Source organism: Oryzias latipes, chromosome 13 (assembly GCF_002234675.1).
Source record: "Oryzias latipes chromosome 13, ASM223467v1".
Classification (NCBI taxonomy): domain Eukaryota; kingdom Metazoa; phylum Chordata; class Actinopteri; order Beloniformes; family Adrianichthyidae; genus Oryzias; species Oryzias latipes.
The window spans coordinates 15,341,664-15,356,411 of record NC_019871.2 but is presented as its reverse complement, the minus strand read 5'-3'; the positions used below and the strand labels follow the sequence as shown (position 1 = coordinate 15,356,411).

At 39.2% G+C, this 14,748-nt stretch overlaps 1 protein-coding gene across 1 annotated transcript in view; it reads right to left on the bottom strand.

Annotated features, from left to right (window-relative positions):
* rsrc1 (arginine and serine rich coiled-coil 1) overlaps nt 1-14,748 on the bottom strand; it is a 134,568-nt gene that overhangs the window by 98,785 nt on the left and 21,035 nt on the right. Inside the window, exon 4 of the mRNA XM_011482566.3 lies at nt 12,769-12,984. Coding sequence (XP_011480868.2) covers nt 12,769-12,984 — 216 coding nt within the window. The remainder of the gene's footprint in view (nt 1-12,768; nt 12,985-14,748) is intronic.

The window sequence follows — 14,748 nt, the reverse complement described above, 5'->3', positions numbered from 1 at the left end:
TTTTCAATTTATCCCAGATGTGTGCCAATTTTGGTGAGTTTTCGGGTATGTGGCGGGGGTCAAATTTGAGCTCAAAGACGCCGTTAGAAACAACAATAATAATAATTAAAGCCGCAAGCGGCGATGTATGGCCCGCAGACGCAACCCGCCTTCCACGCAAAACTCTACTCACCAACGCCTACCTCACCGCCCTAACAGCCCATAAATTAAAAGCTAGTCAAGGCTGCATTTGGTAATTATGCTAACTATGCTAACTCTGCTAATGTGGCGTAAAGTGCTAGCATTGCGATCAGCATCATCAACTGACTCAGAAAAACACATTACCTAAAATGCTAATTATGCTAACTATGCAAGTTATGCTAACATAGCTAAAAGTGCTAGCATAGCGATCAGCATCATCAACTGACTCAGAAAAACACATTCCTCCATTGCTGAGAGCTATATGTCATAAGTTGATAAAAAAAACCACTTTTTCCAAAATGGCGGCTTTTCTGTTGATTTTATCTCCATAGCAACCATTTTGTGTTTTGGTCCCCTTGAGAGGACGAACAGATTGACGTCAGTTTCGGACAAATCGGTAAAAGTAAAATTTTTGTTGTCCTTAGCAACAGGGGTTTTATGCTAACCACGCCCACATTCCTTATATGTCCATATCCAGTGTTTTTCAATGTATTCTGTTTCAGGCATGAATGCATGCATTCAATTTTCACTGTATTGTATTGAAATGCATGGGAGTTATAACAGTGCGCCACTTTGCTAGCTTGCCACGCGCACGCCGTTCAAAATCTACAACTTCTAATTCCAAAATTTTTTCCACAGTAGCTTGCCATTGATGCCCAAAAAGTTTCGAGACAATCGATGAAAATTCCAACGACAAGTTTACGTTTGAATCTGGTGGTAAAGGTGTTTTTTATAGAAAATTCAAGAAGGCCGCCTTTTCCCGAGGTCAAAGGTCGACGAAACTCCAAAGATGATTGTAGACTTACGCTAGGGACATGCGAGTCAAATTTCGTCAAAATCGCTCGAAAAAAAGTTCATTTTTCCATGTTGTGTAAAAACGCGAAAAACGCAAAATGGCAGATTTTGGCACAAAATGGCCGCCAAACCGTAGGTCGTGTCGCCATCACGTAATGATTTCAAAACTTTGTTTCGATATATCCGACAAAGTTATCTGGGTTTCGTTAGCCGATTCTTTAAAAAAAAATCCGAAATTTTTTTTTTTGCCGAGTCAGCACTTTTTTTTGCGATCGTTTTTTGTTTACCACGGCCACATTCCTTTATCGATTTTGTCGTATATGACATCGTTTTGTTCAGAGTGGGTTAGGGAATCGCATTTTTCAGTTTCAGGCTATTCCGATAAAATATGTGCGAGCTAGCTAAAATGGCGACGGTTGGGAATTCGCCACGTGCACGCGTTTCAAATTCTACAACTTCTAATTCCAACATTTTGTCCACAGTAGCTTGCCATTGATGCCCGAAAAGTTTCAAAAAGATCGATAAAAATCCCTAGGACGAGTTTTCGTTTGTATCCGTTACTAAAGGTGCTTTTTTATGAAAATTCAAGATGGCCGCCCCTTGCCATGGTCAAAGGTCAACAAAACTTCTTTGGTAGTTGTAGAATCGTGTTTGTGGCATGTGTGTGCAATTTCGTGAAAATCGCTTGAACAAAAGTGTCGTTTTCCCATATTGTGAAAAAACACGAAAATCGCCATTTCTCTGAGTTCGCCACAAAATGGCCGCCAAGCCGTAGGTCGTGTGGCCATCCCATAATGATTTCAGAACTTCTTTGGGATATCTCCAACACGCGTGTTTTGGGTTCTTAACTGTATTCCAAAATATTTTTTTTTGGCCCCATAAGCGATTTTCGGCCCATTCATTTTTTTTACGAGAACGCTCGCCGTGATGTCATCGTCGTGGGGGGGTTGACGTTTTCTTTGCCGAAAATTCATTTTCAATTTATCCCAGATGTGTGCCAATTTTGGTGAGTTTTCGGGTATGTGGCGGGGGTCAAATTTGAGCTCAAAGACGCCGTTAGAAACAACAATAATAATAATTAAAGCCGCAAGCGGCGTTGTATGGCCCGCAGACGCAACCCGCCTTCCACGCCCAACTCTACGCACCACCGCCCTCACCGCCCACTTTTTATAATGGCAAGTCAAAACTGCATATGCTAATTATGCTAACTATGCTAGCTATGCTAATGTGGCTACAAGTGCAAGCATAGCGATCAGCATCATCAACTGACTCAGAAAAACACATTACCTGAAATGCTAATTATGCCAACTATGCTAGCTATGCTAACATAGCTAAAAGTGCTAGCATAGCGATCAGCATCATCAACTGACTCAGAAAAACACATTACCTAAAATGCTAATTATGCTAACTATGCTAGCTATGCCAATGTGGCTAAAAGTGCTAGCATAGCGATCAGCATCATTAACTGACTCAGAAAAACACATTACCTAAAATGCTAATTATGCTAACTATGCTAGCTATGCTAACATAGCTAAAAGTGCTAGCATAGCGATCAGCATCATTAACTGACTCAGAAAAACACATTACCTAAAATGCTAATTATGCTAACTATGCTAGCTATGCTAACATAGCTAAAAGTGCTAGCATAGCGATCAGCATCATCAACTGACTCAGAAAAACACATTACCTATAATGCTAATTATGCTAACAATGCTAACTATGCTAACATAGCTAAAAGTGCTAGCATAGCGATCAGCATCATCAACTGACTCAGAAAAACACATTACCTAAAATGATAATTATGCTAACTATGCTAGCTATGCTAACATAGCTAAAAGTGCTAGCATAGCGATCACCATCATTAACTGACTCAGAAAAACATATTACCTAAAATGCTAATTATGCTAACTATGCTAGCTATGCTAACATAGCTAAAAGTGCTAGCATAGCGATCAGCATCATCAACTGACTCAGAAAAACACATTCCTCCATTGGTGAGGGCTATATGCCATAAGTTGATAAAAAACCCAATTTTTCCAAAATGGCGGCTTTTTTGTTTATTTTATCTCCATAGCAACCATATTATGTTTTGGTCCCCTTGAGAAGACGAACAGATGGACGTCAGTTACGGACAAATCGGTAAAAGTAAACTTTTTGTCGTCCTTAGCAACAGTGGTTTTATGCTAACCACGCCCACATTCCTTATATGTCTATTTCCAGTGTTTTTCAATGTATGCAGTTTCAGGCATTATTGCATGCATTCAAATTTCACAGTAGTCCATTGAAAAACATAGGAGTTATAACACTGCGCCACTTTGCTAGCTCGCCACGCGCACGCCGTTTAAAATCTACAACTTCTAATTCCAACATTTTTTCCACAGTAGCTTGCCATTGATGCCCAAAAAGTTTCGCGACGATCGATAAAAATTCCAACGACAAGTTTACGTTTGAATCCGGTGGCGAAGGTGTTTTTTATAGGAAATTCAAGATGGCCGCCTTTTCCCGAGGTCAAAGGTCGACGAAACTCCAGAGGTTATTGTAGACTTATGCTACGGACATGCGAGTCAAATTTCGTCAAAATCGTTCGAAAAAAAGTTCATTTTTCCATATTGTGTAAAAACGCGATAAACTCAAAATGGCAGATTTTGGCACAAAATGGCCGCCAAACCGTAGGTCGTGTCGCCATCACGTAATGATTTCAAAACTTTGTTTGGATATACCCGACAAAGTTATCTGGGTTTGGCTAGCCGATTCTTAAATAAAAAATCCGAAATTTTTTTTTTTAGCCGAGTCAGCACTTTTTTTTGCGATTGTTTTTTGTTTACCATGGCCACATTCCTTTATCGATTTTGTCGTATGTGACATCATTTTGTTCAGTATGGGCCAGGGAATCGCATATTTCAGTTTCAGGCTATTCCGATAAAATATGTGCGAGCTAGCTAAAATGGCGACGGTTGCGAATTCGCCATGCGCACGCGTTTCAAATTCTACAACTTCTAATTCCAACATTTTGTCCACAGTAACTTGCCATTGATGCCCGAGAAGTTTCAAAAAGATCGAAATAAATCCCTAGGACGAGTTTTTGTTTGTATCCTTTACTAAAGGTGCTTTTTAATGAAAATTCAAGATGGCCGCCTTTTCCCAGGGTCAAAGGTCAAATAAACTTCTTTGGTAGTTGTAGAATCGTGTATGTGGCATGTGTATGCAATTTCGTGAAAATCGCTTAAACAAAAGTCTCGTTTTCCCATATTGTGATAGAACACGAAAATCGCCATTTCTCAGAGTTCGCCACAAAATGGCCGCCAAGCCGTAGGTCGTGTGGCCATCCCATAATAATTTCACAACTTCTTTGGGATATTTCCAACACGCGTGTTTTGGTTTCGTACCTGTATTTCAAAATATTTTTTTTTGGCCCCATAAGCGATTTTCGGCCCATTCATTTTTTTTACGGGAACGCTCGCCGTGATGTCATCGACTTCGGGGGGTTGACGTTCTCTTTGCCGAAAATTCATTTTCAATTTATCCCAGGTGTGTGCCAATTTTGGTGAGTTTTCGGGTATGTGGCGGGGGTCAATTTTGAGCTCAAAGGCGCAGATAGAAAGCGGAATAATAATAATAATGAAACAAAGCAGAAACAATATAGAAGTTTTTGCAGTCAGGTGGCCTATGTATTTCAATGCGGCCTGTCTTTTACTATAGGCTGGGCATGTCTTTTTGGCTTTAAACCCGTCTTTTGAGGGCTTTTTGGGGCTTTTTTGTGTTTTTGTCATCATTTTTGCGACTACAATTTTGACGTTTTTGCATTAGTGTTGTGCGTGTGTGTGTGTATTTTTGTTGCGTTACACAATTGTCGTGTCGTTGTGTGCTTTGGGCGACTTTTGACCCCATTTTTGGGCGTTTTGACGCGTTTTTTTGACGTTTTGGACTTTTTGAGTGTTCGACCCTCGTACCAGTTACAATATGGTCCTTGCAGTCTATGACTGCTGCGGGCCATAATTAAAGCCGCAAGCGGCGTTGTATGGCCCGCAGACGCAACCCGCCTCCACGCCCAACTCTACGCACCACCGCTGACCTCACCGCCCTCACAGCCCGCAAATTAAAAGCTAGTCAAGGCTGGATTTGCTAATTATGCTAACTATGCTAACTATGCTAATGTGGCTAAAAGTGCTAGCATAGCGATCAGCATCATCAACCGACACAGAAAAACACATCACCTAAAATGCTAATTATGCTAACTATGCTAGCAATGCTAATGTGGCTAAAAGTGCTAGCATAGCGATCAGCATCATCAACTGACTCAGAAAAACACATTACCTAAAATGCTAATTATGCTAACTATGCTAGCTATGCTAATGTGGCTAAAAGTGCTAGCATAGCGATCAGCATCATTAACTGAATCAGAAAAACACATTACCTAAAATGCTAATTATGCTAGTTATGCTAGCTATGCTAATGTGGCTAAAAGTGCTAGCATAGCGATCAGCATCATCAACTGACTCAGAAAAACACATTACCTAAAATGCTAATTATGCTAACTATGCTAGTAATGCTAATATAGCTAAAATTGCTAGCATAGCGATCTGCATCATCAACTGACTCAGAAAAACACATTCCTCCATTGGTGAGAGCTACATGTCATAAGTTGATAAAAAACCTACTTTTTCCAAAATGGCGGCTTTTCTGTTCATTTTTTCTCCAACCATTTGAGCTCAAAGACGCCGTTAGAAACCATAATAATAATAAAAAAACATTCGAAAAACAATATAGAAGTTTTTGCAGTCAGGTGGCCTATGTATTTCAATGCGGCCTGTCTTTTACTATAGGCTGGGCATGTCTTTTTGGCTTTAAACCCGTTCTTTGAGGGCTTTTTGGGGCTTTTTTGGTTTTTTGTCGTCATTTTTGCGACTACAATTTTGACGTTTTTGCGTTGGTGTTGTGCGTGTGTGTGTGTATTTTTGTTGCGTTACACAATTGTTGTGTCATTTTTTGCTTTGGGCGTTTTTTGACCCCATTTTTTGGCGTTTTGACGCGTTTTTTTGACGTTTTGGACTTTTTGAGTGTTCGACCCTCGTACCAGTTAAAATATGGTCCTTGCAGTCTATGACTGCTGCGGGCCATAATAATAAAAATGAAACAAAGCAGAAACAATATAGAAGTTTTTGCGGTTAGGATTTCCTATGTATTTCAATGCGGCCTGTCTTTTACTATAGGCTGGGCATGTCTGTTTGGCTTTAAACCCTTCTTTTGAGGGCTTTTTGGGGCTTTTTCGTGTTTTTGTCGTCATTTTTGCGATTACAAATTTGACGTTTTTGCGTTGGTGTTGTGCGTGTGTGTGTGTATTTTTGTTGCGTTACACAATTGTCGTGTCGTTGTGTGCTTTGGGCGACTTTTGACCCCATTTTTTGGCGTTTTGACGCGTTTTTTTGACGTTTTGGACTTTTTGAGTGTTCGACCCTCGTACCAGTTACAATATGGTCCTTGCACTCTGTGAGTGCTGCGGGCCATAATAATGAAACAAAGCAGAAACAATATAGAAGTTTTTGCAGTCAGGTGGCCTATGTATTTCAATGCGGCCTGTCTTTTATTATAGGCTGGGCATGTGTTTTTGGCTTTAAACCCGTCTTTTGAGGGCTTTTTGGGGCTTTTTTGGGTTTTTGTCGTCATTTTTGCGACTACAATTTTGACGTTTGTGCTTTGTGTTGTGCGTGTGTGTGTGTATTTTTGTTGCGTTACACAATTGTCGTGTCGTTTTGTGCTTTGGGCGACTTTTGACCCCATTTTTTGGCGTTTTGACGCGTTTTTTTGACGTTTTGGACCTTTTGAGTGTTCGACCCTCGTAGCAGTTACAATATGGTCCTTGCACTCTGTGAGTGCTGCGGGCCATAATAATAATAAACATTCGAAAAACAATATAGAAGTTTTTGCGGTTAGGATTTCCTATGTATTTCAATGCGGCCTGTCTTTTACTATAGGCTGGGCATGTCTTTTTGGCTTTAAACCTGTCTTTTGAGGGCTTTTTGGGGCTTTTTTGTTTTTTTGTCGTCATTTTTGCGACTACAATTTTGACGTTTTTGCGTTGGTGTTGTGCGTGTGTGTGTGTATTTTTGTTGCGTTACACAATTGTCGTGTTGTTTTGTGCTTTGGGCGACTTTTGACCCCATTTTTTGGCGTTTTGACGCGTTTTTTTGACGTTTTGGACCTTTTTGAGTGTTCGACCCTCGTACCAGTTACAATATGGTCCTTGCACTCTGAGTGCTGCGGGCCATAATAATGAAACGAAGCAGAAACAATATAGAAGTTTTTGCAGTCAGGTGGCCTATGTATTTCAATGCGGCCTGTCTTTTACTATAGGCTGGGCATGTCTTTTTGGCTTTAAACCCGTCTTTTGAGGGCTTTTTGGGGCTTTTTTGGGTTTTTGTCGTCATTTTTGCGACTACAATTTTGACGTTTGTGCGTTGGTGTTGTGCGTGTGTGTGTGTATTTTTGTTGCGTTACACAATTGTCGTGTCGTTTTGTGCTTTGGGCGACTTTTGACCCCATTTTTTGGCGTTTTGACGCGTTTTTTTGACGTTTTGGACTTTTTGAGTGTTCGACCCTCGTACCAGTTACAATATGGTCCTTGCAGTCTATGACTGCTGCGGGCCATAATAACATTCTGTAAAGGTCAAAAGATAGAGCAGCAATCCAGACATATCAATTAAAATCAAAAGTCTTTAGGTATAACTTAGTATTGAATTGCATATACTAGGCCTGCACAATATACCGCAAATTTATCGTTATCGCGACATCAAGCTGTGCAATATGTATACCGCAAAAGACGGCGAAAATCGCTATAAATTGTTACCTTGACTTTTGTGCTATCCTAGGCACTTTAACATTGGGAGTTGGGTCATCTAGACCCACTACACAGTGCACTGAACCTTTTTTCTTCAATGATTTTTGATCTTCACTGGTGTCCATGGATTACATGAAATCTTTCCACATTTATCCACCTTTGTCATAGTAGGGAGAACACGTCAAAGTAAGGGGGGGGGTCATCTAAGATAGCACAAGGGTTAAATGTGCTAAAACAAACTCATGGCAGCTTGAAATATTGAATAAATGAAATGAATCCCTTTATGCATTTAACCAATTGGAAGGACCCGTTTACGCTGTTGATCAATCAAATGAGCCCTTTTATGTTTGACGTTTGCCTCCTATGTCGACAAGGGTCATTTGGAGTATAATTTTTATACTGTTGCATTGAAATGGAAATGATGTTTTTGGTTGGTTTGATATTTGTTTATATACCGCAAATTATATCGTTATCGCAATATTAATCACCAATATCGCATATCGCGATTTTCCTCATATCGAAAATGCCCTAGCCCTAGCCCTAGCATATACCCCCTAAAAGGTACTAAACTCTATTTTCTACAGGTCAGAGGTAAAGAGACAATGGTTCGTTATATCAAGCCGCATAGAGTGTAGCAGTCAGGCACCTAGGTGTGTGAAATTTGTTCTCTGCGTTTGACCCATACCCTGCAAAGCGGTGAGGTGCAAACACAGCCATGTTCAGGAACAATTTGGTGGCTTTGATGTTTCTTGTACGAGGGCTCCTAAGGGCAGTTCTGACTAAAGGCTTAGACTTGTTGGCCTTTTTTAGCAAAAAAAAACCTGGGGGTTTTCTTCATAAACACAGACTTAGGGCTGGCCAACCATGGACCTCGAGATCATACAAACTCGTTCTCCAACTTTACCTACACGGTTTGCGGTTAATTACTATTAAGGAAAACTAGAAAACAAGCTGGTGACTTTGAGGACCGGGGTTAGCCCCACAACCTGAACATAACCATGTCTTATAACAGATGTTCCAGTGATCCAGCACTCATCAGCTTTATCGTTTAACTGTTGTAGTTAACGGCTTAACTCTTTTTTTTTTATCTTATAACAAATGTTCCAGTGTTCTGTGTTTGTTTTTTCCTGTCCTCTCAGAACCTAATCAGTCATGACAGATGGTTGCTTTTACCGAGGCTGGTTCATCTGGACATTTCTTCCAAATCTTTTGTTTAAAGGGACTCTAGCCTGCACGGATTAAGCCCAAAACCATTCAGTGTAATCTGCTGGTCACTGATAGAGGCAATAAGTATAAAACAATGGGGTCTAAATGGGATGATCTGGACTGAATTGGATTAAGATAATCTAGAATGTTTAGAATGTCTTGGATTTTATAAACAGCTCACCTTGATATTTCTTGCTTTCCAGTCAAAAATATAAGCTCAGAAATAGCTTTACAAAACTCAAAGGGCCTATATATATCATGCAAAAATCAACTTTTTGAGCTATTAAGTATATTATATTGTAAATTCCTTGCAAAAAACAACCCCAAAGCAGTACATTCATGCATTTCTGATTATTCCTCTGAAACCATCGGGTGTGAGCACCAGGCCGTGCTCCATGAAAACGAGTGGGTTGTCCCATTCATACGTATGAAAGTAAGGAACAACTCCTTCCAGGAAGAGTCTATGCTGCCAGCACTGCCCCCAGGCTAACACACACATCTACTTTCTCAGTGGAGCTAGCAATGATCAGCAAAAAGGCTTTTGTAGGGCTCCACAATATGCACATCCATCTTTGCAAAAGTTCAGATGATTTCGTGGATGAAACGCAGACATGCTCCCAAGGCCGACTCTAGGTTGACGTCATGAAATGGGCGGCACCCACAAGGACAGAAAGCCGGTGTCTCAGAGACGGGACGTTTTCCTTTGAGGTTAAAAAATGAACTCCAAAAATAACTAATATTTAATTTGAAAAAAGTTGCTCTTTAATGTGCCAAAGGTTATATATTATCAGATATATGGATACAGATTCCTCTGAAAGGCTTAAGAAAAGCACGCTATAGACCCTTAATGTATTGAAAAGGGTATCAAGTCATACTCCAAATTCTTCAAAAATGAAGCACAGATGCTTCATTTTTGAAGATCCATCATAAACATCACTAGTGTGTGACCTAAAAATGAAAGCCTAGATGCTCAATGCCAATACCCTAATACTGACGTTTTCATGTGTTCAAAAGTTGTGTTCTAAAGAAGTGTGTCACCTTACATAGTGGGTCAGGTGCACATAGATGGTTCAGAATTATTAAGACTTCACAGACTAAAGCTAGCTGGGAGGCCAAATATAAGTGCAAAAGATAGAAACATGTACAGCTAAAGATGCAAAGACACACATAAGAACAAACCAACAAACAAACTTGCACACTGACAAGTTAAAGCGGGGTCAGAGATGAAGAAAGAGATTCCTATCAATGCTGAAGGATATTGAAGCCTTAATAAGAAAATAGATATAGGTCTGCTGGCCTTACATCTCAGTGTTGGCTTTATTTGTTTTTCTGATGCTAATCTAAGGAAGGCTATATGAGATAGCTTAAAATAAACAGAACATTTGCTTTAGAAGCAAATCACTAAGCTCTATTTGTACAGAGGGACTGTAGGCTGCATTGCAGTAGATAAAAAAAAAGAAAGAAATTAGATTGATTTTATATAAGTGGCAGAAAACAATAAGTCAATATAATACAGCCCACAAACCTGCTCTGTCTTCTCAATTCAAAGTACACAAATCTATTTACTTGTTGTGTAATGGAAAAAAACAACAACCAAAAGCTGTTTTTCAAAGAGAGCGAAACCTGCATACCTATTGCATATGGTTTACTCATTTTGGTTAAGCATAAATTAAATGTGAAATAGTCAATGTGTTTTCTAGGAAATGTATCCCTATTTTTATTCACAGCATTTCTCAAACTAGAGCACAGCACATCTTAAGAGAAGAGGTCATATTAGATCTTAAGATTGAATTGTAAGAGAATTTTTAGTGCATATTTTAAACTGAAACACTTGAAAAATCTGCCGCTTAATGGTTTATAGTGTATGCAATTACAATAATCACATATTAATATTTAAAAAGTAATGACTTGATCATAACTTTAAACTCTTCCCTGAAAAATCTATTAGAATTGTGAAAAAACACAATGGATATCAAAGTCATCAATTTATGCATTATGTGTTTCTTCATTCAGTGAATTGCTTAAAGATAACAGTAAACAAGAAAACATGCCTATTTTAACACTGAGGAATAAGAGGAATTTCAGCCCATTTTTGCCAGAAAGAGCTGTGCAACATATATTATTTTTTTTTTCTATTTGGATAATACATCAAATTTTTGTTTTCTTCCACACATACATACAGTATAAGAGCAGACGATTATGTAATAATGGGGTAATTGGGGGGTTAAGGGCTTTCACGGTTGGTCTTATCTGTGTGTTTATGATCATTGTTTTACTACAGAACACAAAAGTGCTTTAGGTCATAAAATGATGGATGGACATTTTACTTTGAGTTTCTGTTTTCATGGTTTTATCACTCATAGCAAGTCAAAGGTCAAAATGCTGTAAGGCAGGGGTCCTCAAATCCAGGCCTCGAGGGCCGGTGTGTCCTGCTGGTTTTCAAAAAACCCTGCCTTATTTGCTGCCGATTACCTGGATCAGATGTGTTTAGCCAATAAGGAGATTCAGTGGCAGGTTGGCTGGAAAACATGTAGGACACCGGCCTCTGAGGCCTGGATTTGGGGACCCCTGCTCTAAGGCTTTCCAAAACTCCACACTTCAACCTCCATGTTTGAAGGCACTTTGAATGAAGTTAGTGGTACCAGCAGGTTTTATAATTTTTTTTTCGGTTCCTTGAAGACTTCCTGGATCTGTTGCTGCATGTCTTTTGGAATTATTTCAGCAGGTCAGTAACCCCTAAGAAAGTTTAGCACTATTCTTTTAGGGCTTTTTCTGAAGTAGGCAGCGTTTCCCACAGCAGTCTACTGTAGCTATAAAATGTGGTAATGGCTTTGTAATACTTTTCGGAGTGAAAAATGTCAATACTATTATTTCACAACTGTTCTTCTAATTCTTTAGATTTGTGATCTTTGAGATGTTTTTAGACAGATACTATGCCTGCACATTGGCAATAACCAGGTTAAAAAAGACAGATCTCAACTCTGCAAGTAAAAAAAGTAGTTATTTCATGATTTGACAAAGGGGCAAAAAGGCAAAGGGTAAATGTCCCCTCATCAACGGAAAAGTATGTTTTAGTAAATATGACAGAGTACATCTTAGTACTGGCAGTAGTAAAGGGCTGCATAACAACACTAGAGTGTTGGAGCCCTCTGAAGAATTTTTTACAATATCAAAGTGCCCTGTTGTTAAAAAAAAATCAATAAATCTGATACTAGACTGCACTGTAATCCGCAAAACTGCAAAAGACGCCAGCTTTTCTTTCTATAAGGTGATTGGCCGCCAGGAATTTTCCTTTTTTTTTTTTGTCTTGGCACGGGCAACAAAGACACCAGTGGTTCCCATGATCTAGTTACGTTTCTAGACTTATTGCAGCTGGGCCCAGAGGGTGAGAGGAAATCAGACATCATCTACTGACCAAAACATTCTTTACGAACAGAACCTGCACAGCACTCTTACCTATCATCTATTTCTATCCCACTATAACATTTTCTCTGATGGGAGGGTATTGCATCAAATTACAAGGCCTAGGGAGCACAATGCTTGATTGCTGTGGAAAAAGAGGAAGAAAGGAAATAGTGGATTGATGGATGTAAAGATGGAGTGATTGATGACGGGCCAGAAAAGAGGACATTGGGCTCTATTTGAACATTCAAAAAAGAATAATCGACAAGTCATATTTCCATGTGGATTTTAAATTGAGGTGTGCAATAGCTATGTTTGTTTCAAAAAAGAAAAAAAGAACACCCACTTACTCCTTCTTCTCGGTTTTGTCTTTACTCTTGTCCTTCTCCCTGTCCTTGTCCCGATCTCTTCCTCTATCCCGGTACTTGTCTTTCTCCTTCTCGCGGTCTCGGCCCTTTCGTCTACTCCGGTCCTTCTCTCTGCTGCGACTGTGGCTCCTTTTGCGGCTGTGTACCGCTCGGCGGCTGTCACTCCTACTGTGAGATCTTCGGTGGCGAGAATGAGACCTAAACAGGTAAAAGGAGCCAAGATAGTTTATTATACATTCACTAAAGCAATGGTAAATCTTCCATAACTTATTTTTTCTTCTCAAATGATACTCAAAGAATCAATAACTTAAAGGTCAAACCAGGCATTAATCTTTCTAGGTTAAATCCGGTGTTTATTTTTGGTTCTAGCAAATTAATGTTTTTTTCCTAATTAAATACTGGTCTCATGTTACATGTAATTAGGACTTCCACTGTTTTAAAAGTCAAACTAAAGATTCTGATTTAAAATGATAAAATCTGGCTTGTATCCACAGGATAAAACTCACTGAGATTAAATTCTCAGAGATTGGACCAATTCATCCTTCATTGGACAGGTTCAATAATGGTTATATACAAACCAATACACCATAAAACACACATACGTGCAGAGACAGTGCAGAAATTGAGCCAATTAGAGGGCGACTCAAAGGAACACCTGTCCTTTGTATTGATTCTGACAATGACCCTCTGGTCTCTAAAAGATTTAAAGAGTGAGATTACTTTGTTAGCTGTGACACACAAACATTAACTCTCTGATTTAAACACCTGCAAAAAGAAAATTCAAAGTGTAACTTACATCTCAATGAGCTCTACTCATCTTGTCAACTTATTTACCTGTCACAACATACGACCGTAATAATGCCGACATGTCCACAAAGATGTGTGTGTAGCATTCAACTGTGTGTGTTTGTACATGTGTGTATGTAAGGGGGGTATAATCTGCGGCCCCAGAAGAAATCGGCAGCTAAAATGCCGTTATTTTCCATCATCTATCATTTTATTGATTTGTCTATAAAAACAGTCAAACCTACCGTCCAGGAGCTTTATTGCTTTCCCCCCTTTTATTAGTTTGCAGTTTGGGACATCCAGAGCTGTCTTTTTCCCAATAGAAAACTAATCATTTCCTTCAGACGCCTGTCACCTACCAAACAGACAACACTCTGACAACTGTTGCAACCAATTAGGCTGTGGCAGTCCTGATCACTGGAGAGTCACTGTTGCACGGAATGGAATCTCAATGAACTAGGGTCACCGGGGCCCACTTTTAAAGGTCTGCAAAGAGATATCCGCTACGGAGGTAAACAAACTTTACCAACTCCAAGCCATAACATGACCACTTTGCTTTAAGTGCTGAGAAAATAAATGTGCACCTCTAAAGGTTGGAAAATTCAACTGACTTGGTTTAATTATTGTAAAATAAAACAACATGTGAAAGGAATTCTTGTTTGATAAAACACCACTTGAGTCCAATTTCAATGAGTTGGTTCTCAATTAGCCTAAAGTTCCAATTCTCAGCAGAATTTTCAATATTTACCTGCTAGAACAAAAATGGACTGAATTTTATGTTTTCTGATAAGTTTCAGGTTTTCTGCAACAAGTTGGTACTCATTCAAGATGTCTAATATTTACATGCTGTCAATAAAGTCTGCCAATTCAACAAAACCAAAAAAACAAAATAAGCCGTTTTCAGCAGTAGTTACAGTAATCACCATGAATGCCACAATTCTTGGTTTAAAACTGAGCCAGATATAGTTTCATCGAACCAAATTGCAGAGATAAAGAATCGTTACATCCCTTCGGCACACGTTTGCATATGTTTACGCTGGAATTGTAAAACATTTTGTGTTACATTGCACCCATACTTAATATAGGCCAACTGAAAGGTTTTTCTTTATTGTTACATGCTTATTAACAAATTTAAAAAAATAATTTTTCATGGTTCGAGTTTGTTTTGTTTTGCTT